Source organism: Athene cunicularia, unplaced genomic scaffold (genome assembly GCF_003259725.1).
Source record: "Athene cunicularia isolate RWA unplaced genomic scaffold, athCun1 SCF_1, whole genome shotgun sequence".
Classification (NCBI taxonomy): Eukaryota; Metazoa; Chordata; class Aves; order Strigiformes; family Strigidae; genus Athene; species Athene cunicularia.
In genome coordinates, this window is record NW_020799155.1 from 447,691 (window position 1) to 475,604 (window position 27,914).

At 40.1% G+C, this 27,914-nt stretch overlaps 1 protein-coding gene across 1 annotated transcript; it reads right to left on the reverse strand.

Moving 5' to 3' along the window:
• Window positions 1-1,896: 1,896 nt before the first annotated feature.
• On the reverse strand, window positions 1,897-27,668 carry SMAD1 (SMAD family member 1). The gene is made up of 6 exons (XM_026866983.1): window positions 27,063-27,668; window positions 13,462-13,719; window positions 10,642-10,758; window positions 6,717-6,938; window positions 4,431-4,687; window positions 1,897-2,543 (listed from the first exon to the last, which is right to left on the reverse strand). Exons 1-6 carry the CDS (start codon window positions 27,460-27,462, stop codon window positions 2,400-2,402), a joined length of 1,398 nt encoding a protein of 465 aa, XP_026722784.1. The 5' UTR covers window positions 27,463-27,668; the 3' UTR covers window positions 1,897-2,399.
• Between the last annotated feature and the right edge of the window lie 246 nt (window positions 27,669-27,914).

A 27,914-nucleotide genomic window follows, 5' to 3' on the forward strand; every position in this document is an offset into this window, starting at 1 on the left:
CATAGGTACAGTAGCAAGAAAAGTGATTTAGTAAGGGAATGGCTTTATCAAACTAGAGAGCAATACCAGGTTAAGTGAGCATTAGAAGATCAGGTCCATGATTCTGATACAGGATATGTTAAAACACAAATTGTTTCTCTCCATACCTTCCTAAAGCCACACAAGTAACCATGACTACTTCTCTTAGCTTTCATCCAGTGGGGGAAATGTGACTGAAGTACAAACAACATTCTTTCTCTTTTTGGTCATCTTTAATTTTTCCTTATTTTTAAGGCTTACATTTGTGCTATGCTATGACTGCTTCTTTATGAAAAATATGTGTTAAACTATATTTAAAAAATAAATCAATATGTTCTTGGAACTTAGAAATACAAAAAAGGCACTAACCAAGTTCTCCTAAATAGGGAACGAACTTGAACATTATGGAATTTTTTCATCCCTTAGCAGGTGAAAAAGGGTTAGTTTTAAAAACATATACTGAAACAAGCAATAGAATTAACTTCTTTTAAAAAACAAAACCAAAAATGATGGGATTGACTCATTCTCCAAAAAGGGCTGTTACTCATTACAGTGACATACACACCCGTACATCTGGCTGAAAACACATTCATCTCTGTCGCTCAGCTTTGCCTCATGCTCCTGATCCACTATAGCCAGGCACAGGTGCCGGAACTCCAGTCAACCCCTGGTCTTTTAAACTTAATCATCCCAGCCCGACAGACACTTCACAGCTGTGAAGTCCTTCCCTCACCTCTCCATAGAACAAAGACGGAGGTATGGATAAAGGAGCATGGAGACTTCACCACAACCATGGCAAGGAACAGTGAGAGCCTGCCAACAGTGCAACCTCAGCAAAATCTCCTCGCATACAGATATTGTACGTTAAAATCCCACAAAAATTTAACTAAGTGTCTAGGATACTTCAGTGTTACTGCACCCATTCCAATCTTGCCTAGTTAAGAAATCTTTCTGTCTGGGGTACTCATATAATGAGTTTAGTAGAGCTACTAACCGGTACTAGTCATAAATGTCTAAGCTCAGCATATCCTCATTTCTAGTGGTTCCTCCTCTAAGGCTGTATCTCTATCTGATTTGTCTACCAAGAAGTGGACAACACAAGGTTTTAATCAAATGTAAGCAGTAACAATAGGTTTTATTCAAAACTTCCAGTAAAGAGGACCCACTAGTTTTGGAATAAAGGTACTTTAAGTACTACAGCTTATGTAAATATAAAAGATCAAAGAAGAAAATAAACCAAGCAGTAAAAAAAAAAAAAATTAAAAATATATATTTTTTAAAAGTTTGAAATAGACTCACACAGGGATTTTGAAGTCCTCCAAACAATTAACAGTTAATAGGTTTGGCAAAACAAGATTCTCTTACAAAATTAAAAGCCTACTTCTGTTACATAAAATGTATAAAACTGCTCAATAGTTAGAGAGCACTCTGTACAATTTTGTCTTGAAATACATAGAGCTGCAGCCTTCAAACTGCAGGTATTAATCATTTCATCCTCTTCATGGGTAAAAGAATTAACTAGCTACGCAATTGTTTTGGGGGAAAATGAAGAGGCAAAAATAGTCAGAATTAACAAGATGAAGCCACTATAAAAATGAAATGCACAGCAAAACTCAGACCTCAGTTTAAACTAACAAGCTATGTTTACAATATATTCTACATTTCAGTTGTCATTTTCCCTTCCCACTCCCACCTCCCCCCATTCAAATATTCCTAATTCCTTTATGGTCTAAATCTAATTAATTTCTAGATTTTCAAATACACCGTACATACATTTAGCAAAAAACATACCTAACATTCTTACAGCAGTATGGTCAGGACACAATTTCAAATATTATTACACAGTTATTGAGATTAAACCTTATGACTTTTTTTTCTTTCTTTTAAAGAGAACAGCAACCATCAGCTTAGACGAATGGTTTTAAAATGTACTACAGAGAGCCTGCAAAAAGCAGACTTCACCAGCATCGGCTCTTAGCCCCAGAGGACACAGGGGGAAACAGTGAATGCTGAATGTAAGGAAGAAAGCAAATCTCAGAGTGCCAGCTACAGGAAGATCCTTCAGGAACTCGGTCTGACAGATTGTGGTTTTAGCTTCATAGTCCCTGTTGCACTAAGCCCTGCAAATCAACTTTCTAATAGTACGTTACAATGTAAACTAAAATTCCTGATACCAGCAGTATGTTAAAGGGGTTGTTCTGTCGTTTTCTTTTTTTATTTCTGAATCCAACAGTTGGTCACAGAAGTCAAGTATTTTCATGGCTCTTATTCAGCTGTTGCCAGTTCAGGAGGAAAAAAATAAAATGTGTGTGTCTGACTCATACATCCTTCAAGTACATGCAAGGCTCAATTGTTTCCAAAACGCAGGAGCTTGGGACCTTTTAAGACACTGAAGAAATAGGATTATGAGGAGAGCCCATCTGAGTAAGTACTTTATCCAGCCATTGAAGGGGACCATGAAGATGTATTTCTATCCAGCATGGAGTGCTTGTTACATCTTGGCGATGATACTCAGCTCCCCAACCCTGAAAACAAAATCATAAGTGGGGAAAAGAAAAAAAGAATAATCTTATTTTATAATATCAAATATGTGAGAAGCATACTTCGATCATCATCTTTCTTACCAAAGTACTCTAGCTTTCAACAGTCATTATCAACAGGGTAGCAGGGTGCCAACTATTATCACATTTCAACAAACAAATCTGAAGGGTTTTTTTTTTAAAAAAAGAAAAAATTTGGAGGAAGTATCATTGTGAGATCTCTTGATCTCTTGGAATGGAATTCTTTACATTCTTAAAGACATAACCTGTGGCAGTGCAAAATTTCCCCTTACCTCACTGCCAGCTGCATGATATCCCAATAAAGCCTTTGAAGAGAGGGATAATCAAGTCTTCTCTGCCAAAACCAAAAATAGAGCAAAATGGGGGGAAAAGCTTCTAAACAGATCAAAAAATTAGAAAATGAGGTCACAGACTGACATTATGGAAGTGGCGGGGGTGGTGAGGCATCTGTCTGACAAGAACCAAAGCATCATTCACAGGATGGGCATGATAAACCAAGCAGCAAGTCAGAAGCTTTCCTTTCTGGGAAAAGAGGGCATGGTCATTCCCCAGCAGGCTAATTCTCAAGTTAAGACATGTTTTGTTTCAGCTCATACCTGATTCAGTTACAGAATTACCAAAGATATAAGCAGATATTTAAGCAGCACTCAAAATCATTTTGTAAGTGAACCATTTTTGGGACAGGTCTGGAGACAAGACTAAGACAGCCGTGGATACAACTAGCTCTGCTCTGTATTCACCCCTAATGAAGGGATTACCCAGCTCCCAACACAGGTGGCAGCCACTCTAAACACTGTGGGGTGCAACATCCAATATGCAGGAGAGGTCCTGTGCAACTGTTGAGGCAACGCTGCCGTGTGGCTCTATAGGATGCAGAACTATAAACAACCTATATCATTTTAGGAATCCCTGTCCTAACACATCTGAAAATTTCTATCCTCCTGTCAAGAAGAGCACTTCAGTATATTACCATCTTCATCTGACCACTTTCCTGTATGTGACCAGCCCTTTTATATCAGTACCTATGTTGACACTCACAGGCACATCACAAATCTTGACCTTGTATCCCTCCTAGAATAGAAATGTATGTATATTATTCTAAATAATTACTGCAGCACCTAATTTGAGAGCTGCCATCAAGACAGATTTAGGGGATTATGCTATCTACACTCTCACAACTGCTATAATGACTTACACTGCAGTCCCAGCTCAACTGTCCAAAAATATCACCAAAGAAACAGGAGCATAAAGTTCAGCTGAGCCTCTTACAGAGTAGGAGATAGCATGGACCGTAACAATGGCCAAAAAAGTGGGCAAAAGCTGATGCTACATCATCAACTGGTGGATTTTCCACTTTTAGGCCAGGTAATTAATGACTCAATTATTTTCAAAACTTACTCATACTGTATCTTACCATATCCCACAAAATTAAAAAGACAAGCCCCATAATTCCAGAGTAATTATGCAAATAATTCTATATACATACACAGTTTATAAACATACTAAATACAAGAATTCAGCTGAAACTAAAAATTTACAAGAAGCAATTCAATGAAATGAGAATAGCTAACAGACATGATAGAAATGCTTCACAAATGACTACAGACTTACATGAAGACTTCTTCAAGTCACCTCAAGCTTTCACAGTATGTGCATCAGATGGAGTTTTGTCCACAAAGACAACTTTGTTTCATTAAGATTTGTCCTACACTTAAGGAACATTATTCCATACTTAAAATTTAACAGCTATTAACAGGTCAACGGAAGAAGGCACTGGACCATTCAAAATCACCACATTAAGAAAAAAATTTATTTTGCTTACAAAATTACCTCAAGCAAATTTTCACATACCTTTACAAAACTCATACGGAGAGTGCACATCTTAGTAAGCTCATACACTGTCTCAAAGCCATGATTAACTGACTGAGCCAAAAGCTGAGCAAACTCTTGATTATTGAAAATTTTCAAACTGCAGCCACTGGGGATTTTACAGACTGTGGTAGGATGGAAACCATGATGGTAGTTGCAGTTCCGACTTTGCACAAAAATACTGCTGTCGCTCAGACACTCAGCATACACTTCCCCACCAACATAATAGAGATGAACACCTGGGAAGAGAAGGTTGACATAAGGAGATGAGACAAATTCACACTATGTATCTATTTCTCATGCTCTGTTGCCACAGAAATATGTTTGCATATCAGACCATAACCTGTCTGTCTTCAAACTTGGTATTTACTTTTTTGTTTCATCAATAGGCAATTTGAGCAGAGGGTGCATATGTACATATATATAAGGGAAATTGGCAATTCCTGCATTTTAACACACCGCATATTCAATGATAAACTAGCAAGCACTGCAGTAGTTCTGATTCAGCACATTAGATAGCTTGACCACTTGAAGTTTTTCTCATTATATTTATGTAAAACAATACTTGAGAATGCAAGAGGAGAGAGCAGAAACCTACTGCGCAATTTCTAGATACTAAAGCAGCCCCAAGCTTGATTCTCTGGAAAAGTCTTGAATGCTGTTTTGGATAGCAGGGTTTTTTCCAGCTCACTTCAATTCCAGCAAGCTGGAAAAAATAAAGTTGCCTTTACATTTCTCAGATGTATCTGTCAAATGAGGGTACAAAGCAATTTTATAGTCCTTTCCCCTTCTACTGTCTGATCCCTCACCTGCCACTGATGGCAGCAAGCCTCAGAAGAGTGACATAAAGGGAACCTTTGAGGAGATCTGCTGTCACCAGGACTCAATTCCAAAGGCTTTGAGAGCAAAAAAATTTGCCTTTTGTGTTTAAAAATGGATTATTTGCTGTTTAAACCTTTTACCTCCCACAGCATCATGAGTCAGAGAAGTGAACACAGAATTTAAAAACTAAACTGAAGTCTAGTCAGAAAGCCTTTACTGTGCCCTGTCACCTAAGATTGACTACATATGTACTTGTGTGGGTACATATATACTCTCACCTGATCTGCAAAAATTTATGGCTATGTCTTCGAGTTTGGGATTTACTCCTCCTTCCTCAAAGACTAACAGTTTTACATCATCATTAGTTACACACATGTACTTATTTAACAGCATCCTTGTCTCTTCCGCACTCTGCTTCGGTACATACGCAGTTAAGCGCTTCAGCAGAACTCTGCTTGCAGCTGGGTTACTTTCAACAGGAAAATGAATGAGGTGTTAAATAAATATCCTGATACTTGGTAAGATGGATGGGGAGGAAAAGAAGGAAGAAATATTAGGACTTGAGTGGCACAACACAGGTGTGCTGTACTGCTGAGGGCCGCACAAGACCTCATGTACAGAAAAGCTCTCCAGACCTCAGGCTTAAACTTGAAGTTCTCTTCAGTTACAATTCTTTTCTCCTCTACGGAGGAGGAAGATATTTCATTAATTGGCACTTACAACATGTACCTCGCTGTTTGGGCATGCTGAACCCAAATGTCTCAGAAAATTTAGAGTTTTAATAATGTAAACACCTAAAAGATTTGTCTGGCAGGAATGCCCCATTGCAGGGGGCAATGTCAGTTTTACCTATCATTTGCATTACAGGTGATTTCTCAGAGAAGAGGACTGTATTAAGTCAGACATAAACTAGAAGCTTTTCTCTTTTGCAGGACACTGTGACAGCCATAGAAGAGAAGCACAAAATTCCCACTGAAAGAGTAACCAGCCTGTGATAAATGCATTTGGAAAGCTGTTCTAGCAGATTGTCTCTCTAAATACATGTTAGGATAGCTAATTTATGTTGGAACTAAGGCTAGCTAAAAATGTGGTGCCGAGAACTATAATTTGGATTTCCACACATACCAATAATCAAGTTAAATCAAGACACTTCATTAGACAAACTATCTTAAGATGCCATTCCAATTAAGATTATGACAGCCTTTGGGCAATTAAAAATTGATTAAGGGTAAAAAGCTCTCTGTAATTACACACCAGGTAAGAAGAATACTTTGCTTATACGATCTGACCAGAAAATGATATATTTACCAACACAAGCACTTATACCATGTACTTGGGAAGACCAGCCTGCTCTTGAGGCAAGTGGCCCAGGTTGTCATGTCTAGGGGAAACACCCCCTCTCCCTCCCCCAAACCCAAAACATGGATGCGAAGATCCAAAACTCACCTTTGCCAATATGCCGCCTAGTGTTCTCTATGGTGGAGTTGCGGTTAACGTTCGAGAGCAGCCCCAAGCAAAATCTGTTCTTGTTGTTTGAAGGATCAGTGAAGCCATCCACCAGGATGCTGGTGGAAGAAGCATGGAATGCCTCCCCGACGCGATTATTTAGCTCATAGTAGACAATGGAGCACCAATGCTTTGGCTCTTCATAAGCGACTGCCTGAACATCTGTAAAGCAACAACAAGAAATGTTACAATCTAACACTGCTGGAACACAGACTTGTGATGTAAAGATTCATAAACCTGCAGATTTTGGCTGAAGATGACAAAGATGAGCTGAATAAGCAATTGCAGCTAAGTGAAGGTTCTTCTCTCTTATCTGTGAACTGCTGCATCTTCTACAATACGCTATGGTGTGGGCCCAGACAGAAGAGAAACACTGCAGTTATACAGCTCTGCTTTCTTACCAATTTAGTAAATTCATTTCTACTTCAGTTCATTTTACTGGGATACCAAATTACAAGTCACCTTTGTGCTTACCATAAAGTTGTAGAGTGACAGGGAGAAACAGCATCATACAACTGCACAAGAGACTATTTGTAACTTTGGGTACTGAGAAGTACAGCAAAGTAGCTTAAATATGGAGTCAGCAGATCAACCTTTCAGCATTCAGGAGAGCATGCACAAATCTTGCTCCTGGGCTTCTTGGGGGAAGGGTAGCAGACTTCAAAAACTAAGAGAGACTGAGATTTGTCTGCAGAACATGCATGAAGCACATCTTCAATATGAATAGATACTGCTTGGGATCGGAGGCTGAACAAGGGCGTAGCGCACAGGATCCTGACAATTACGCTGCACTGAAGAGCAGATGAACTGGAGGAAGATACTATTTAATGAGGACCTTTTATTCATCAAATGCTACCAAATGCAAAATCTGCAACTGTTCATCACCAAAGGAATTACTTGCTGAGTAATAGCAAGGATTTCTCAGAATGTGGTTTCCAGACTCTGGTAACAAGCAGCTCCTCTTGAATAGCTCCTAACTGAAGCTGGGGATTATGCAGAACAACAGAAAATTCCTGGTTCACGACTTCTACCCGTCAAGCTCTAGAAACACATGGAAGTCTTGAGGTAACACTTGTGACTGTGCACAGGGAACAATTTCTCCAGATGACACCAAAGGTCTTTACTAAAAAGTGCTTCCCAGTGGGTGTACAACAACCACGCAGGCTTCTTCAGATACCTGCACCCAGTGCACATTCTTTCAAGTGCCCAATACAGCTACAAATTATTAAACTGCCTCCAAATAAAAGGAGGATAGTGAAGGGATGTGGTTGCTTTGTGTGGCTTCTTTGAAATGAAGGAGGCTATTTATTTCACTGCTAAGCCTAGCACAGTTGGACTTGCTGCTAAGATACCAACTTTGGAGATTAAAGATCCAACTCCATGTCGAAGTGCTAAGATGAACATCAGACTGGTATCATGGGTAAACTTGCTTCTCTGGCCAGAGGTTTGCTTCTCCCAGCCTCAAGACTTTACTGAAATCAGCCAATTTAGAACAGCGTCCATATTTTCCTCTGTTCACAGATCATACCACTATGAGTTTAGAGACACGTGCAAAACAAAAAAACAAAAAGTCCCTGCAAACCAGCAGTATACACAGCAGATACCAAAGGTGGCAAATAATCAAAAGCAGGAGAACACATCCTATACCACTGGGCAAAACTTATGAGCATAGTGTCTACTGCTGACCAATAACTTGATTAAAACACTGGTAAAAAGGAGCTGATCTTTCCTGATAGCCTAACATTTTCTATCTTTTCACATAACTAAAAAAACCCCAACACAGTAAAGAATAATAAAAATCAGTCATTAATTATCAGTAAGAAGTTACTACACTTAATTCCCATGAAGATGCCAACAATTATCAAAGCTGCAGCTTTGCCCCAGTTCTCAAAGTCAGGAAGAAATCTTGCCAGCTGGCCATTCTTACAGAATGAATCATATCTCTCTCTCACAGATTTCATACTAACTTCCTTACATTTGCTTTAAGTCATGCAGAGCAGGTGCGTTTAGTCTCTCTATTCCCAGCATGGGCCAACAATGGAAATTACCCAACTTCATTGACAGGATGCAGCTTGTTAAATCAAATCTCTTAAGACTAACAAATCACCATGAAGAACATGCTTCTAAAAAGTTTGCAACAAAAATGCTGCAGTAAGTTCACAGTAAAAACTCTTTTACAACCTGCAGCAGATTCTGGGTTTTTTAAGTAGTGCAATTACAGCATATGTATATGAGTAATAAACACATGAAGGCACATATAAGTGTTGTGTTGGGTTTTTTCTGTTTTTTTAATGAAGGGACAGAAATTAAAATCCATTGTACTAAGCTACTAGGAGGGAAAAATACCAATAAACACAATTTTTACTCTGAAATGGTTAAAAGTTAAAAAGCAAGAAAAACATAAACCCTTTTCTCTATCAACTCTCATGTAATAAAGGAACTCTATAGTACTCATGTACTTTGTGAGAAGGACAAACATGGAAAGGTCTTGCAGTTGGGCATAAGCATTGATAAACGTGCTTTGGGCCAGCAAAGACTATACATACACACAGAATGTACTGGATCAGTGAAAAATGGAAATGTTACAGATGGGGGTTTATCACATGCAAAACTCATTCCACACAGAGAGTAAATAAGTTAGCACAAAAGCCATCCAAATTGTTCTAAGAGAGCAAATATACTTCCTGAAACCAGACATCAAGCTTAGCAAAAAAACAAGTACCAAAAAAAAAATAATAAATCAAACAACAGTTAAATTGTTCATATGTTTGTGATCTTGATAATCATTTTGGCACAGCAACCAGCTCGCTGTTCTTTCTTGGCATGGGCCACAACTGTGTAAGCTTATGTGTTCTCTAAAGGGGCTATTTCTCACAATGTGATGAATGCACCAAATCCTTTACTCAGCAGTCACGGCTGGCTGCAAAAGCTTCAAAAAGCAATGTGTAAAAAGATGTCTGTGTCATAGTGCATAAAGCAATACGGGTTTTTAATGCAGATTTTAAAGTCTGTAGCAATACCATACCTCAGGCAGACAGCTCTGAATTGTGAAGCAAGTGCTATCACTGCATGACTCGAATATGAAACAAAAATGGTGGGAGAGGATGGAACAAAACCAAATATGAAAGAAACCCTCAAACACCCTTATGACCAGGAGAAAGGTAAATTATTAAAAGCAGAGCATACTCTTTAAGGGCTGAAGTTTAGAATTCAGGACAAAAACATAATAAGAAAAGACAATTTTCTGAGATGTACTGTCTCAGAGTTAAAAATACAGATATTCCAGCTGACCAGGTAAAATGTCTCTGGGCATTTAAATAACTTTAGCATCTGTCCTCTGATCAAGTCTTTGCTTGGAGAGTTATACCTGACCACCTCTACTGTCATCCACAACTCAGTAGGCTCTATATAGCTTTAATTGCATTGTTTCAGTAAGTCAACATACTCATAAGAAAAAGATTCCTTTCCTTGCACACGTGTCATTTCAGCATCACACACAGCAATTTGAAGCATCACAGGAATTCTTTCTGTTTGGTGATTAGCGGAAGTTCCAGATATGAAACATAAAACAACTTTAGTTGTTGAGTTAGTTGGGAGTAAGAAAGTAACAAACACCATACATTTTACTTGCGATAGCTTCTTGTCCTAAATATTTAAATTTATAAATTTTTATCTCCAGATTTACCATTTCATCCCTTACAACAACAGAAAAAAATTATATGGTTGGGTTTTTTTTTCTTTCCTACAGCTAAAAATTTCCATAATCAACATACATCCAAAACTAAAACTCAGTTATTAAAAGTAAGTTCTGAAAATTCTTTACTTTTAAGAAGCAAAACCAAGGACAAGAAAAAAGTGTTTTTACCTCCTCTGTGTATGTCAGGGGGAATTGTGGGTGCCATCATGTTGGTATCCATTGGCTGGGAGGTATCATGTGTCATCTGATCTTCCGGAGGCAGGTAAGCAGGAGGGGGAGTATCAGCTAAATATAGAAAAGGCACAGATACACAAGTCCTTTCCTCTCTTTAAAGTATATAGACATACCTACATAAACACTTTTAGCCTGGAAATGCTTCCAGCCTGACTCAGCTATAAACTGCCACCTACCAGAAATCTGAGAAAGCAATCCCGGACCTTGAATCAGGAAAGCAAAGAATTACTGTGCATATTAAGCACAACTACAATATAAACGAGTCACTTCCCCCCAGCAAACCACAGAAGAAGGCTCAGCTATGTTTCCAGCCCACGTTTTCTGCAGGTCGAAAGTGCTGTATAGACATTAGGGCACAAAGAGGTCTCAGGACCAGGCCAAGAGTAGATATTGAATGTGGTAAAACTTTCAGTTTGAACTTTTCTGTTTCCAACATGATTCTATCAGCAAACTATTCAAATGTCCCAGATATATCCAGGACCTTATTATTGTCATTGAGAAGTATTAGCTCTACTTCCCTAGATTTGGAATAGTAGAAAATGTTCAGGAACACAAGTTCTACAGAAGTAGCCATCTGGGTCTGCAATTTATTTGTCACTGTCTCTTACTGGCTGTACTGCCCCGTTCAGGATTGAATCACTAGCCTAAAACTAGCCTATGCATAATGACCATACTCACTAACACACTACTTTCAGCCCTGTTTGAAGCTTCCCAGCCAGGTACTCGTGTTGGCCTTCACTTGCCTATTTCATTTCTGGGAAAGGTTCCCAAACGGCTTCTTAGAAGCTGCAGGAAGTTGCCAATGTCACTATTTCCCAACACACCAGAGGACACACTCCTCCAAATCAACTGCACAGAGGTACATGCAAGAGAAACCCTTGCCTGATCCCTGCAAGCTTTTGCTGCAAAAGATGAGACTGGATTACCACTGTACTATCTCTGGTGAACACAGCTGCTGCTCATCCCACATTTACTTCCATTACTGAGAACATGAATTGCAAACTACCACAGCAAATAATCACAGAGGCCTCAAAAACCCTGAAAACCAAATAAGCATCAACCAAAGGCAGGTGAATCATACCACTGCTTTGGAAGTTTTAGGGTTTTTGTGGTGGAGTTTTTTGTTTGTCTGGTTGGGGTTTTTTTTAAAAAAAACCAAACCATATATTAATGAAATCTATTAACTGCTTATTGTTTAGGAGATACTCTGTTGAGAGCTTTACATATAATGCTGGCAGGTACCTTGCTAATTCCCTTACTTGAATACCCTCAGTTGGAAAGAGAGCGGCAGAGAAAGACAAATGACAACAGGACTATATTAAAAGCTTAAGAGAGCTAAAGCCTTGTGTTTTACTAAGCCTTAAATGTTCTTGTGTGTGTGCAAACATGTTAGCGATGCACAGATAGGGAAACAAGGTTGTAGGGTCACAGGCAACAAATTAGCCAGTATCTAGAAAGTTTTCAAGATCTCTGAATAGCTGCCTTGCTGCTTTTTTTTTATTTATTTATTTTTCAAAAGTCAGCCTCCTCCCCCATTAGGGCAAGACGGACAACTGTCCAGAGCTAAGCATCAAGGACATCAGTATCTTGACCTCTCTTCTAATTCAATTTCTTCACTGCAGCTGCTGACTTGTCTTTATAGGCATGTGGACAGAAAAGACCCTCACAGATCAAGTGAAATTCCACAAGTCAGTGTTCAGGAAGACCTTGTTAGAGAAGCCTTTATCTCTTCTGGAAAAGCCCCAACCATACCAATCATATTTAAAAAAAGCAAAAAAAAAAAAAAAAAAAAAAAAAAAAAAAAAAAAAAAAAAGGAAGGAAAGAGCTGGTTTTGTGTCAAGTTTTCACATTGTTTAGAAAAGCTAATACAAACTCTCTTTCCTTCCCTCCTGCCCCTCCAAATTCAGTAGTCTTCACTCACAAGAGAAACATTTTAGAGAAACAACTATCAGCAGCAGAAATCTCTGGATTTTGTGTAATAGAAAACAGATTTTCACAAGTCTGCCACTTTGTTTACCCACGCCCTCCCTCAGCCCCCGAAGAAAACATGCAAACAGAACATGAGTAAGCATTTGTATGGAATCCTAGAATCTAGATCAAATCTGTCACAGACTGCTTCTGCAGTGTTTTTATCCATCTGCATATAAAGACCAAAGAAAGACAGCTTCACAGAATTTTCTATGGATATCAGTCAGCAAAGAAAGGCTGTTACTCCTTTGACTTTAGGAAGTAAAACTGCCTGAAGATTTCTGTTCAGGGCCTTAAGGAACTGTTTTTCAGTTAAAGTAATTTGTTTCTTGAAATTATGACATTATGTGAAAAAATTCTATCAAGTAGCAATAACATGATCCCCTTGAGAAACATCCTTCTTTTTCAGAACTAAAACCTTGTGCTACATTTATGATGATCTCTTTTCTAAGGAAGGATGGACTGATGCATTACACTTCTTGTGCATTAAACACTGTGCTTTGTATGCTAAACTCTTCTGCAATCCAGTTCAACGTTTTGAATCCCTCCCCCTGCCCCAGAAGAGTTTTACTGTAATGTTTTGTGTTTGAAAGCGGCACAATATTAAGCCACTCAATATCCTTACTAGACAAAGTGATTAGAGTCTTTATTACCTTACATCTCTCAGTTTGCTATTGAACACAAATGTTAGCTGATAATTTAGTATTATTAAGCAAAAAAAATCATGATACCAGTGGTGTGCAACTACCTTCTCCCTTCTGAAGGGAAACCAAAGTTGACCATACCTGGCATCTGGAAAGGACTTCCCGGGTCTGAGCTGGCTGGAGAATGCGGGTACGTGCTACTGCTGCTTCCAGGCGAGTTTGGATAGCTGCTGTTGGGTGAGTGAGGGAACGGGTGACTATTGGGTTGCTGAAAAGAGTCTGGGAAAGTAGCGTTGTGTGGCATGTGGGGCTCATTTTGTCCCAGGTTGCGGAACTGGGCCAAGAGGCTGTGCTGGGGGTTGTACTCGCTGTGCCTTGGAACCAGCACCGGAGGAAGGACTGGAAAGGGAGAAAAAAAGAAAAGCCATAGCGTTAGACTCAGTTCTGAAGGACTAGGCTATACAGGGAAAAAAACACTCCACATTATTCCTTCCCTAGGGCACATTCCCATCTGTCTTAAAAACAAGGTAGTCAAATCTAGGAGCGCATGTCTAAGCAAGAACTCTTTTCCTTATATCCGGTTACTGCATAGCTTGAATTCATAGCGATCATGCTAGCTACCTGGTTTGCCAGATGGGAGCTTATTTTCACAGAGGGCCAGTGAAGAAAAGCCAAGAACAAACCGCAGTTCTGCATTTTATTTTTATTCGCACAAAGAAATGCTGGGAAGTAAGTGTGTTATAGTGCTGACATGCAGTTCATTTTGCTGCACTTGTGATCCTGCTAATCATGTAATGGCCTGTAACCCAAAACCTTACTAATAACGACAGATATTTTTTCTGAAGACAATACTAATAGGCCTTGAACTCAGTCTGGTTCCAACAGCTGTAATATTATTTTTAACCTGGACTATGTTCTTACAAGTTAGCATTAAAACAGTTATTAACTCTTCAAGTCAGTTTACAAAATGTGCAATTTAAACGAAATTATGTAGTTCAAAACAACCAACTGAGCAGCAATTGAGCTTCAACTATATGCTATGGGATCAGAGAAACACACATCAGAAATGACTAGTCTCACCACACTCCCAAAGCCTCCTCACCAGTGGAGAAACAAAGGTCTCTTTTTTAACTGAATATGAACACGATACCAGATACACTAAGATAAAAGAATCAACTCTTTTTCCAGTGACTCAGCTTCTATCTTTGAATGCCTCACAGCAAAGCCCAAGCTACTCAAAAGATTAAAAGCTAGTCTTGTTATAGATTGAGATTTTTGGCCAACGAGGGGAAGAGGAGAGGCAAGGGCAGGGAGAGGGAGATCCGTGCACAAAGTAGCAGAAGTGAAATGAGCAAGTTATTCCTTTTCACATCTGCCTCCCTTCAGCACCTCCATTTTCCAGCTCCAGCAGGACTAGAAGAAACCCCCTAGGATAGCCTGCCTTCAGGTGAGGGTGCAGAAAAACCACAAAAAACAGTGGAAACAAGCCAGACTACCATTCCCTCTCCCCGAGACTCCTGCCCTGTCCCCAGCAGCAGGAGTGTACACAGAAGAGGAACAGGAGCACGTATACAAAACAAGCCTATGCAGACATAACTATCACTCAGATTCAGAAAGGTGTTTCGGAGACAGCTGCTTCACTAAAAGGCTGAATTACAAACTAATTGCAAAAAATACCCAAACATCATCTTGCCAAGACAAACAGGTTCTTCCAATACTGGGGCATCTTTACTCTTCCAGCACTCTGCTTATACAGAAGCATTCAGATACGTATGTGAGCATCCTCAAGTCTGAGAGTACCAGTACACTGTTCGATGTATAAACCAGGCCTGAGGTCTAAGTGTGTAAAATGGATATAAAAGGATGCCACACACAAAACTCACTCTTCATTCCTAAAACAAGTCATAGATTAAATATTTTTAAAAAAACCCAAAACAAAAAACCACACCAACAAAAAAGTAGCAGCAGATTTCCCTTGCTCTTTTTATTTTTGCACATGCATAAGAAAGAAATTAAGCCACCAGATTTTTGCCTGCTAGTGGCATTAATGCATGATATACATCTGATCCCAGAAATCTTCAGTGAACATACACTGAAAAAAAAACCCTCACTACTGAAATTGAGGCTGCCTGTCAGAGTCAGAAGCAGGTTTTAAAGATTTATTCTAATGTCTCACTTTCTTGAGTGGCCTCACTGACATTCTACTAGATCTCAATTATTTGAGGTTTGAGGCAGATGTCACCCCTAAGTAGATTAAAGATGCGAAAATTTTAACCAACTCCACTTTACAAGGAATATACAAAATTCCTAATTATGGAATTTTCTGAAACAAAACACATCCATCTGCCATTCTGCAGAAGTTCTCAATTGCCAAACACACCCTGGGATGCTGCATCTCCCTTGACTGTGCAGACTGTCCCTTGCTTCTAATGCAACCAGTCTCACACATCACTGGAAAAAGCAATTAAAAAAAAAAGTTACTCAACATTCAGGTGGACATCACAAATCCCCTCATTCACAACATGGCAAATGTCAACTCCAATCTCTCAGAATATTAAGATCTCTCAGAATTAAGCTTGTTCTGTTAAATCTAGCAGTCCTTTTGCAGTGAGGTCAAGCACTATTTAATTGTCATAGCCAACATTTGCTGGGCTAATAAATTACCAGTGAGAAAAGTAACAATGAGATCATGTGTTAAAAAGTATTTTCCCTTTCCTGTCTTTATGATTCTTCCTTACTTTTCCGAGCATTAAAACCACAGCTTTCCTATCTCTTCCCTTCCTATGGATGAAGGTCAAACCATTAACTTTCCTGAAGTTAAGTTATGCAGAAAGTACATCACCCACCTTTCCCAACCCCTACCTTGCATTAAACAATGACACACATGACATTACAGGAAGCCACATGATTTACAGCATTTTAAAATAGCAGAAGAACAGGATATTTTCTGTATGTTTTCTGTAATCAAAATAAAGTAGTGCCATATTTTCCCAAAGGTATAGACGCATGTTTTCTCCGGTTGGGCAGAACCACTGGTGAAGTTTAGAAGGACTAGAAATAAGAACAAGTATCCTCATCCCAGCTCCCCCTCATGCAAATCCACACATTTTGTCCAACTACTTCAACCTCAAATGTTGAAAGGCCACCTTCTTCAAAATATACATGGAAAAGGGGGAAGGGGGGAAAAGAATACAACTGATATACAGCACAAGTATATATCAAAAATATCACTGCAGAATTTACTTTGAGTGCTGCCTCTAATTCACATCCTCCCTGTATACATACAACCTTAAATGAGGAGGAAAAACCCTGAAAGGCCACGTCAGGGGGGACAGAGTCTAGAGAGCTCCAATTAGTCCAACTCCAAGACAGTCAACTCACTGCCATAACCTGATCTCTGCAGCTCATGGGCTTTTTGCAGGCTAGCTGCTCCTACCAGAGTCACAGAGGAGTTAATCGGAATTCACTCAGGAGTGAAGACATGAGCAGGGACTGGGCCCTTTGCAAGTACAGAAGGATGTCAGGAGTTCAAAATGTAAAGGGGGATGCATATCTTTCTTGCTCCCCTCACCCCTGTGTAAGGTGCTGATCTGGTCAGGTTGCAGACCTCAACCAGATGGAATAACAAATTACTGAGGCTCTGTACAGCAGGGGAGGAGGCTGATCTTTGTTGCAGCTGCCAGCTCCAGGAAGAGGTATAATTGAAGGGGAGAAAGCATGATAGTTATTCTGTGCTAAGCCAGCACACCTGTTGCTATAAAATAATGAAGCAGCGCACATCTTTGCCATGAGGATCTCTGCAGGACACTGCTCTAACCATTTGCAGCCAGAATTTCTCCCTTCCTTTATACCTTCTTCAGCAGAAGGGAACACAGATACAAAAAAAATAAAGATTTTTTTTTTAATTATCATGGGCTGCATACATTTAAAGGAAATGTACTATTAAATACACTGTTGTTTTAAAAAGCTACTGCAACAGATTTGCAAATTCAACCTCATTGAAATGGTTAAAACCAGTTAATGGAGCAGAACCACAAGTCATCCGACAGCTTGATTTCTGTACTTTCTCAAACACCAGATTAAAAGGTTTTATAGGTTGATACCACCGCTAAATTTTGCTCCAAGATTTTGTGTCAATGTGGACCTGTAGTTGAGTAATACTACTAGTAATGGCTGAAAAGGAAGACAAACCACCTAGAAGCCAAGCTGATATGTTTGTGGAACTGTAGCTCAGAAGAGATCCTCTACCTGTCAAAACAGCCTGGGAATCGGGTAGCATGTTTTTACCATTCAAATAATACCCAGAGTGTACCTGCACCAAACAAGTGGAGCTGTATTAAAGAAATTACAGCTACAGGGCAATTTCACCCAAAGGGCTATTTCATCTAAGAGCCAAGAATGCCAAAAATACAGAAGATAGACCAAAGACAAGCTGGCTGTTCAGACAAATGTTACAACTAACCACACCAAGAAAGAAATACTTTTATGAAAATGTAACGGTTGCCTTTGAAGAATGCTACTGATCTCTACTCTTTGCATCTCCAGCATTCCATGCTCTTCTTCAGAAAATTAACAGGTGTGCTGTTCTAGAGTAAGATTTTCTTGAGTTTATTTTTTTGTTTATTTTCACCTTCCGAAGATAATGATTTTAGCAAACATAGAAAGTCTCCCAATTTATGACTACAACTTCTTTTGCTTTTTAAAGTTTTTCTATAAAAAAAAACCCCTCTAACCTAAGCCAAAGGACCTGCTGTACTTTCCGAGTAGCGTATTTTCTGTACAGATGGGTTTTGGTTATCTTACACAAGCTCAGATGACAGCTAGTTTCCATCAAGAGCTCATTGTTTTTGCATGTTACATGAAGATTTGGGTAGATATCTTCCTCTCTATGTCTGAAAATTGAAAGACCAAGTAATGAATTACAATAAGGGGCCACATATAAGAAAGCAGACTTTGATCATCTTTCCTGACAAAGTAGATTCTACTTCTTCTGTGAGCTTTATAAAATTAAAAAAAAAAAAAAAAAAAAAAAAAAAAAAAAAAAAAAAAAAAAAAAAAGAGCAATTGCTGCTGCACTTTGTGCTCTTAAAAATCATGACTTGGTCAACATATGCTCTGTAGAAGGGTTTGTACAGGCTTATACCACAACACGGCTCTCAGCCCTAATGAAGACCTGAGGGCACTATCATTAGACAGTGCACTTTAATTTCCAAGCATCATATACCTGTATTTTCATATGAATATATGCAAAGCCACTTATGTTTTACTAGAAAAATAGAACTGTGTGTTGGGAAGGAGGGAAATCCTCACGCACCAGTTCGTGCTATCTGGAAATGGGTATCAAAACATGGCGGGGGGGAGGAACTTATGGCTTGTACTCCACGCTCTACATAGAAAATCCTGCAAAGATGAAATTGTAAGAACAAAAAAGAGTTAGGAGAAGAAATAGAAAAAAAGCAAACCACCCAACAACAAAAACCCCAAAACACAACAGCAGTGTTAAACTAACAAATAGCAGCAGTGTTAAACTAACAAATTTCAACTCTCCTACAGACTCCTAGCTTAATTTCCTGCCTTTGAGGCCATGGCAGCTGAAGCTGGATGTGGCATCCTGGTAAGCAGCCCAGTCCCACGGTGGGAACAGAGCAGGTACCAACGCATGCTCAGCTGAATGTGCTTAGCTTTGCTTGCTGGCTGTAGCATTAGAGAGTCAGGGAAGCATGCTGACTGAAAGGTCTTGCCAAGATCTTGCTTGTAAACAATAAAACGCCAAGTAGAAAGAAAAGTTTTAATGTCGTTAGGTTTTCCCGTATTGCCTAAAACAAGACCTGGCATAATTGAATATTCTTTGACCAGAGGACAAGTTCTCACATACAAAGACACTTACATGTCTACACTTAGGATAGAGTTTACTCTTGGTTAACAAAAAAATTAATAAGTGTTGTGGCAAAAGCAACCTCTGAGGATCTAGCTACTTTATGTTGTTCCAACAGCACCTGGCTTAAGTAAGACCGTGCTATTGGCTGTGGTAGCATGGCTTTGCTTTACTGTCTTATCAAAAGCAGAAACATCAGCCTTTTAGACTTCTGCCCCAAACCTGTGTTCTAGTAATTACAAGGGAAAAGTCTCAATACTAACTATTCAGCAGCTTGTTTCGGCCAACAAATGGACAAACATGCCGGACTTTCTATTCCGGGAGAAATCCAAGAGCTGTCTTGTTTTCTTAACTCTTAATTTTATTTTGCCGTTTCAGAAGACACTGCAGGTTGATCTGTCATTTTACATAGTTACAACTGAAGACTTGCTTTACTGGCTTTACTTTATATCAGACATCTGGTCTAAATGCATTTGGCAAGTAATATTAGTACATTTCCTGCACTACAATATTCAGCTAACATTAGATTTTATTTGCGGATGCTTTGATAAGCTAACATTTTGATTAAACTGACATTTGTCAAGACCAATTTCAGAATTTAGTACTAACTGTATGCACATTACTGAAGGAGTTCTTGTAAGCGGATTTGGGGAGAGAAGCAGTCCTGATATGAGAGGAAGTTACAGTGTGATAGCGTATATTAACTCAGACATTTACACAGACCAGAGTTCAAATTACCTGTGCAAAAGCTGCAGTCACCATCCTACTGAGTAGGTTAAAACTTGTAAAACTTGGAAGTCTGGTCTTTTAAGTCAGATGAAACATCTGAATCTGGTTAATTTTAAAGAAAGGGGGGAAAGAAAAAAAAAAAGGACACCAACATATCCTTCTTGACAACTTCTATATCTTTATTGCAGTTTGTTTTTCTGACACATGATGAGGTTAGACAAGGAAAACCCTGCCATTAGACCATTCCCTCCTTTCTGCCTCCCTATTTCAGTTCCTCTCCACCAGGTCAGTTCTGGTGGGGAATTTTAGAATCAAATCCTGCAAAACTGAAATGAAGAAAGTTTTATATTAACTTGCCAAGCAAGCTGACAGTTGCTTGCTATTTTGGGGAACCATCCTATAATTGTGCCCACCTGTTGTAGCATGCTATTTTTAAAGTTACGCCCAACAGCAGCATTATACAAGCGACACGGCAAAACTCCTCAGCAACACCACCCTTTACTCCCTCAGCCCCAGCCTGCAGAGGTCCAGAAATCCTGCTATGGAAATCAGGTGGGAACAAGGACTTTTTCTGCACTTGGTTCTGCATATTGACTCTGAAGAGACGCACTGGTTTTCCTCTCCCTTACGTCCCCCGGAGCAGCTTCCCTTTTGCCTTCAACCCACTGGCTCCTCTCCCCTGTTATCCTCTGCCAGGCCTGGTGCTGTGGGAGTCGGGCCAGCAGCTGCTCTGCTGGGCTCCCTCCAGCCGGAGGCCATCAAAGCTCTTCCACCTGGCCGGAAACATCGAGGAGGCTCTTGCCCCAAACCCCCTTCTTCCAGGTGCTGGGAGCGACCAAGCAAGTCCCAGGACCCCAAAAATCCCAGCCAGGCAAGCTTGCAGTCCCAAAGGGACTTGCAGCTTACTCCCAACTTCTTTCTCCTGGCTCCAAGTTTGATCTGGACAGACTCAGACTCATACACCTGCCAATTCGATGGTCCCAGGAGCTCCGTTTGAACCCTGTCACTTGCTGAAAGCAGCATTAGCAATATGACAGGCAACCTGCTGCAACAGGCTGTGTCAGGTTTGAAGTGCAGCAGGAGTATTCTGTGACAGGTTTTTAAAGACCCTTTTCTCAAGCTACCCTGTCTAGAAACTCTTTGGGAATATTAATTTTATATGTAGTGATCCTAGGCCAGTTGAGTACAGGGGGATGAGATGGGGATGACTAACTCACCCATTTCATTTTTCTGTAAAGTACCTAGAAAGAGAGAGCTCACAAGTATGACCACAACCAACCATCTGTGCAATTTCAAATGGCATTCAAAAGCTCCTTTAAACATGTTGTATTTCTCTTTCACTGAGGACCAGAGTTGCAGCACTGTACAGAGGAGCATTCAAGGAACATTTACTTCAGGACTGTGTGAGTCTAAACCTGTCTTACCCAGGATTTCCACCATTTCAACCTTCTTTCTGCATCCCTGGTGCCTGCAGTAGGTGTGCAGACTTATGGAGACTCACTTAGAGCAAACAGCGGAAGAGATCAAAGACAAAAATGAAAACAATCATGTTAAAGTCATAGGTAAGGAGTCCACGCCAGGAGCAAAAACAGCATGACACACCTAGCACTTTCCTCAGAGCCTGGGGACCTGGCCTGTTCTTGTGGCAAAAAGCAGCTATACATTTAGGTTAAAATGTTTCTTGCCAAAACCAAGCTTGCTGAAGCAGACATCCACTTTGAATTCATGCTTAAAATGGGAAGGAACATCACAATCCTTAGGCAGAATTGAAAATTCAACCATTCTAACAGTATACTTGTCTGCATCATGAAAAAGCAACTGCTGCTCATCCCCTGATTTGGGAGGAACATGGACACCATCAGCTTCATAAAGCCCCTTGATGTAGAGCAGACTGCAGCCAGCTCTCCAAAGCTTCATAGAGGAAAATCAACCAGCCTTTTTTATGTATGCTCTATTGGTAACTACAAAAAACATGAACCAGTGTAGTTATTTTCTGTCTCCAATTGGCTGTGCTAATGGGCTGATCCACACAACTAGAATATTTCAGAGGATGGATTGTCTGATTCTGGACTGACCAGTTTTAGTACCTTCTGGCATTGCACACTTCAAGCAAAGCAAAGCATCAGTAATCACCTCCAGAAACAAATATCAAAAAGCTCACAACTGCATTTCCCAAGGTAGGTTTAAAAGCTCACTCAGATCAATGAACAGTAGGTTTCTCCTGAGCCTGATCCCTGAGGAGGTATCAGCAGATTCTGGACAGTCTCAAGAGATGGCATTCAGTTGTGGGGCAAGGGGTGGCTATTTACATAAACACTGCAGTTTCAACCACCATTTCCACACATGAAGCATAAAAGACAAGTTAATTCCTCTTTTGCCTCCTTTGTAACATATTAGAAGCTCAAATCCTCTTTAACCTAGCAAGCTGATGAGCAAGGACGTTTAGCAGACGCAAACTAACACAATTCGGCATCAGATGGAACTGAAAGCTAGTGTTTGTTAGTACTATGAGGAAAATTAAATACTCAGTTTCTTCATCTTCCTTCCTTTTGCTAAGGCAAAAGAACTGAGCCTCCTTCCCTAAAGCCACATTAGAGGTGTGATTTATTTTTTTTAATAGCTGCATCAATTTAAGCACCTCTTTATCCTCCCTGCTCCCTATCCCATTCCTTCTGTTTTGCTGTTAGAGCAAATGGGATCCAGCCTTAAAAAAAAAAAAAAAATCAAAACCTTTTTTTTTTCCACTCTAAATTCTGGAGAACATCATTCACCTGAGCCCCCTGACATAACTGAGGACAGAGGCAAGCAACAGAATCTGTATCTTCACAGAAACTAAAGGAATAAAAGGGAAAGTAGTATCTCTGGAAGGACTTCAAAATGTCATTTCACACATTCTCCAGCAAAACCTGAGAGGTTTTATGTGGCATTTTCAGAGAGATGAGGAACACTGTGTTCACTTTTTCCTCACAGCCTCTACATATGCTCTACACCTAATTATTTCTCAAATCTTGATCATACTAAAGGATAGTCTTAAGCCAGGTATGAGCCTGATTTCCAGATATCTCTAAACCAAAAAATAAAACTGAGAAGAAGCAGATTCAGCCAAGCGAGCACACCAATTCAGCTGAGCATGTCAGTTTTTAAAGGGCATCAAGTTCAGACCCTGCCCTCCTTAATTAAAAGCTTTGCTTGGCCTTGCCAAGAGAAAAATTTGACAGCCACTAACTACCCTGCACCAGAAATAATTCTGCACACAACAGATGTACGGAACAGCAGCAGTGAGCTACTGTAACACATTTTAAGGAGATACTTTTTCCTGGTGGTTGAGTACAAGGTTGTATTCCCAACCCCAGCAACAAAACAGCCCCTACTTTCTCCTCTCATTTCCCACCACCTCCACTCCTTCCCACATGTCATCTGCAGGGCTGTGTTGGTACAGATGTTCCCACAGCCACGCCGTGAGCTGCAGCACTGCTCTGATCAGCCTGAAAGATAACACAGCAGGGAAGGGAAAAAGTGACCGCGATCTGGTTCAGCACGAGGCCACGCAAACAGCTGTGCTGGCACAACACAGCGAGCAGGAGCTGTTTATACACCTCGCCATGGATCAGGTCTCCATCGCCTGGGGGAAGCTGGCTGTTACCAGGCTGACCGAGCATCATGTCGTCACAGGAAGGCCACCCCTCCTCACCTTCACCCTGTGTCCTCATGCTGCCTTGCCCCCACCAGAGAGCAAGCTGAGGGCACTGAGCTTGCCAAGCTAACCGTGCCAAAAATCTGCTTTCTGTCTGTTCAGTTTTCTTGATCGACTCCCCGCAGGATCAGATAGGCACTGGTGCCTACACAGAGCCTTTAGGTCAGGTTAAGCAAGAATATGGTACCACCACATTACACCCATGTGATGCCACGTTGCCCTCCTTGCACAGGAGCAGCAGTACAACCCGCACTCAGGTGCACATGGGAGGCTCCCTGTTTGCTGATAAGTTTTCCACCTCCTCTCAATTGTTTACAACCAGCTCTTGTCTAGCCTGGCTAACAGAAAAATCTTGTTTGGATTCAGATGTAGCTTTGTACCTGGCAGACACACCACAGCTTGCCAATACTCACATTTCTCAAGCTTCTCTTCTCAAGGTAAACAGCAAGGATGGAACAAGGTATCAAGGTAGAAAATCCACACATCCATCTGGCACCATGAAAACTAGGATGCATCCATAGCATTAACTTTCCAGCAAAGAGCATTACCTGATTTTTGTAGTAAATCCTCAAATACATAATCTGTTCCTCAAAACTTACAAACACTGAAACAAATCAGAGGAGAACCAGTAGAAGAGTGAATGTTCAGATGCCATCCCATGCATGAACCGAACGCTTCAGCTCTCCAGGAACTGGATCTGCACAGAGCAGTTAAATACAGATCATGCTATCAAGCAGAGCCAGAATTTCACGATATATCTTGCACACAAAAAGTACATCATACACAATCTGAGCTTCCAATTTTATCCTGTCAAGAGAAAGTACATTTGTAACCCTTCTAGCTGTGATGCCTTGGAAACACAAACCTGGATATCTGCTCGAGTCCGTAAACTGTTGGAAACAGTGATTCATACATGAATTCCCACTACCCATTAATCTCAAAGCGTAAGCACTTATGCAGCAATAATGGTGTTTTAATGTCCTGGCAAAAATGGGAAAAAACGGTTCACAGAATTTGGGAGTGACTGTCAGGAAATGAAGATAAAGATGATACTTGGAGGACAGCAAGAACAAGGAAGGACAGGAAAACAGAAGTCATGAGTTATGAAGCACAGCTCTGCAAGCCAAACGGGAGTTCAGCTACCACCTGTTTCCAAAAGCCATGATTTCCCACTCATCTCCATGCAGTATTCCTCAAAACAATGTATGTCAAAAATCTGTGGCTGACTAAATATAGACCCCTCCTCCTCTACATACCCAGCCAGACATCTCAGTAAAAGCACAGTGGGCTTCAAACCCCACTCTCATGCTTTGGCAAGCTGTCACAAGTTCAAGATGTAATTTCAGCTTGCATCTAACATTGTACCTCCAGACCCTGATTTAACAGAGCACCTCAGCAGAAGTGAACACTACCTCCTGGTCAGCAGCTACCTCCAGAATATCTGAAGTGGTTAGAGCAGCACATCAAGCTTATGAAAGACTGAATATTCTTGCCAGCTCTGCCAAACTGACTACATCCCTAACGCTTACAAGAAAACTGCATGGTTGCCCATTAGGTAACTGCCCAAGAATATTTAGTTTTTCCTGAAGAAGGGTACTCTCTGGACAAAAAGGGAAGCATTTTATTTCCACTATCTCCAAATTAATCAAGTTACTGTTTTGGATTCTTTTTCCAGCAAAAATTCTGTAGCTACATGAATGTAGAGATTTTTATCTCATCCAAAAACAATTAAAGAGCAATCCAGAATTCAGGCTTAGTTAATAACTTTTTGCTCTAGTTCTCAAAAAGAGAATCCATAAGATGACTTAACACCCAAACCCCTGGGTTTCCAACCACTTAAACTACTTCGTAGCACTCAGCAAAAAGGTACACTTTAGTTAGACATCTTTTGAAAGTTTTATTCTATTTTTATCTTGCAGTTCTCATTGAAGTGACAGGACATTTACAAATACCTATTTTTAAATATGGTATAAATGGTCCAAATGAGAACGTTCTCAAACTCAATAATTGTTTCCAAGATTAAAGCAAAATGAGTTAGAACATGCTATTTGACATTACAGAAACAGTAAGAGCCCAGCTGTTGCTCAATCTGATGGAAATAGACAACTTTCAGGAATCCTAATTTTCAGTATTTTGGAATACTGAATGCAAGCAACTAGTGTAGACATATGCAGACAGCTAGCAGTACAAGGACATAATTATTTTACTATCATGCTTCTGCTTAAGAAGGAATTAATTGTTTAAAATTAACAAATAAATGTTAATTATTATTTAAAAAAAAAAAAAAAAAGTATTTTTCCAGTGCAGAGTTCCCGTGTTCAAGCTTCTGCTGCCTAACTACATACATTATGGGTATTTCCCCTGCCATTCACATGATTTCCAAGTTAATACTAACATACCAAAGGGAAATATTTAACATCTAGATATGCACTATGTGTTGCAATTTCCATCCATAGAAAAACAATCTTGCAACAATCTTATTTTCACTTGGTTCTTAAGGTGTCCATGCCACTCTGCAGAGACACCTTCACAGTTTATGAAATGCCTAAAACAGCTGAACTTCCCAAATTTAAACCAGGGAAGTCCACCCATTCCTGCAGTGCATTTGTGCAGATCTCCATGTACCACCTCACAAGCAGCTAAAGACTAGTGTAGATCTGACCAAGCAAATTTCATCTTAGTCCCTAGAAGTATTCCCTGATAATAAACTTGCATAAGTAAAATTAAGCACAGATTTATCAAAGAGGTTTGGCCTTTGAAGAGGAGACAGAGAGAATGGGTTACAGCTTAAAAAAGAAGTGGGGACATGGGTAGTAGGTAAGCAAACTGTTACAGAACAGCTAACAGTAAAACTTCACATGCAACCAAACATTGCTATCGAAGATTTAAATTGAGGGGATTATAGTCTGCTGTCTAAAAATCACAGTCTTTTGAAAAGGCCAAAATTGTGGCAGACCCGAAAGACAGTATTATCTTCTGGAGGATGAAGAAACAAACATGATACAAGTGAGATAATATATCGAAATAATAAGAACACCACTACCACAGTATGTCAGAACGGTTTTCATGCACAGACTACAATTATCCTTTATGTTAGCTTGCAATATTTAATTCAGATTCACTAATCTGCACAATTCAGTAAAAACCAAATTAATTGAGGGATAGTGGTCACTAACAAAACCAGGTGATACCAGGCCCAGCAGCTCGAGGCATATACTAAGACTATGCCTCTGTATAGTGATAAAACATTTACACGAGTGAAGCATTTGCCATGTGAAAGGGAGAACTGCTAATTAATGCTTACATCCAAATAAATTGCAGAGGAAGAATCTAACATTTGCAAACAACAACTCTTGCTTATTTAAGATGATGAGTCACATGATTAATTGCCATACTTTGCATTGTTCAGATAAGGTGTAAAGGTACAAACAAGGAAGAACCTACCAGGACTCTCTACCCGCTTGTAGTGGTAGGGATTGATGCAAACCTCCTTCTGTTTTGAACCAAAGGGAAACTCACAGCATTCCAGTGGTTTCAGTTCGTGATGGCTCTGCAGGTCCGGCCAGCGCCACACTCTACAGTAAATGACATGCGGAAGCCCCTTCCGGTGTGACACCTGAAGCCTGCCATCCAAGGAACGAGGAATCGTGACACAGTTGCTGGGCTGACCAGGACAGCTTAAGGCTTTTTCCAGCTCCTCCATAGCACCTTTTTTCTTCTTCAGTTTTTTCACTAATGCATCAACAGCTTTCTCTGCCCATTTTTCTTCTTCATCGCCCTGTTTCCATCCCAACAGCCTCTTCACTGCTGGGCTGGTGAAGGAGAATAAACTGGTCACATTCATGGTGACCCCACTGCGGTGATATCACAGAACCAAGCAGGAGAGACTGTCCTGTTCTTCCACCACCACCACCAGGATACAGCAGATTGTGTCAGTAGTCAAAAGCAGCCTGTATCAAATAATTCTGATCCCTCCAGTCCCAGGAAGGCAGCGCTGACATCCCCCCTTGACGGACACGACCTTCTCATTATTTTAAACTCTTCTGACTGAGAACCTGCAGGAGAATATCAGAGGGAAAGGGAAAAAAAAAAAAAAGGATTTTATTTTTTAAACTAACATAGAGCAGTTAAAAACATCCTCCCCCAACCTGCAAGAGTGGTGTGACCAAAAACCAACCAACAAGAAAAAACAACAAAGTGCTGACAGCCTCCAGAACTGGACTCAAGACATATATGATTAAGACTTTTAAGCAGCAGAGCCTGCTGCTGAATCTCATATATCCCTCTCCCCAAAAC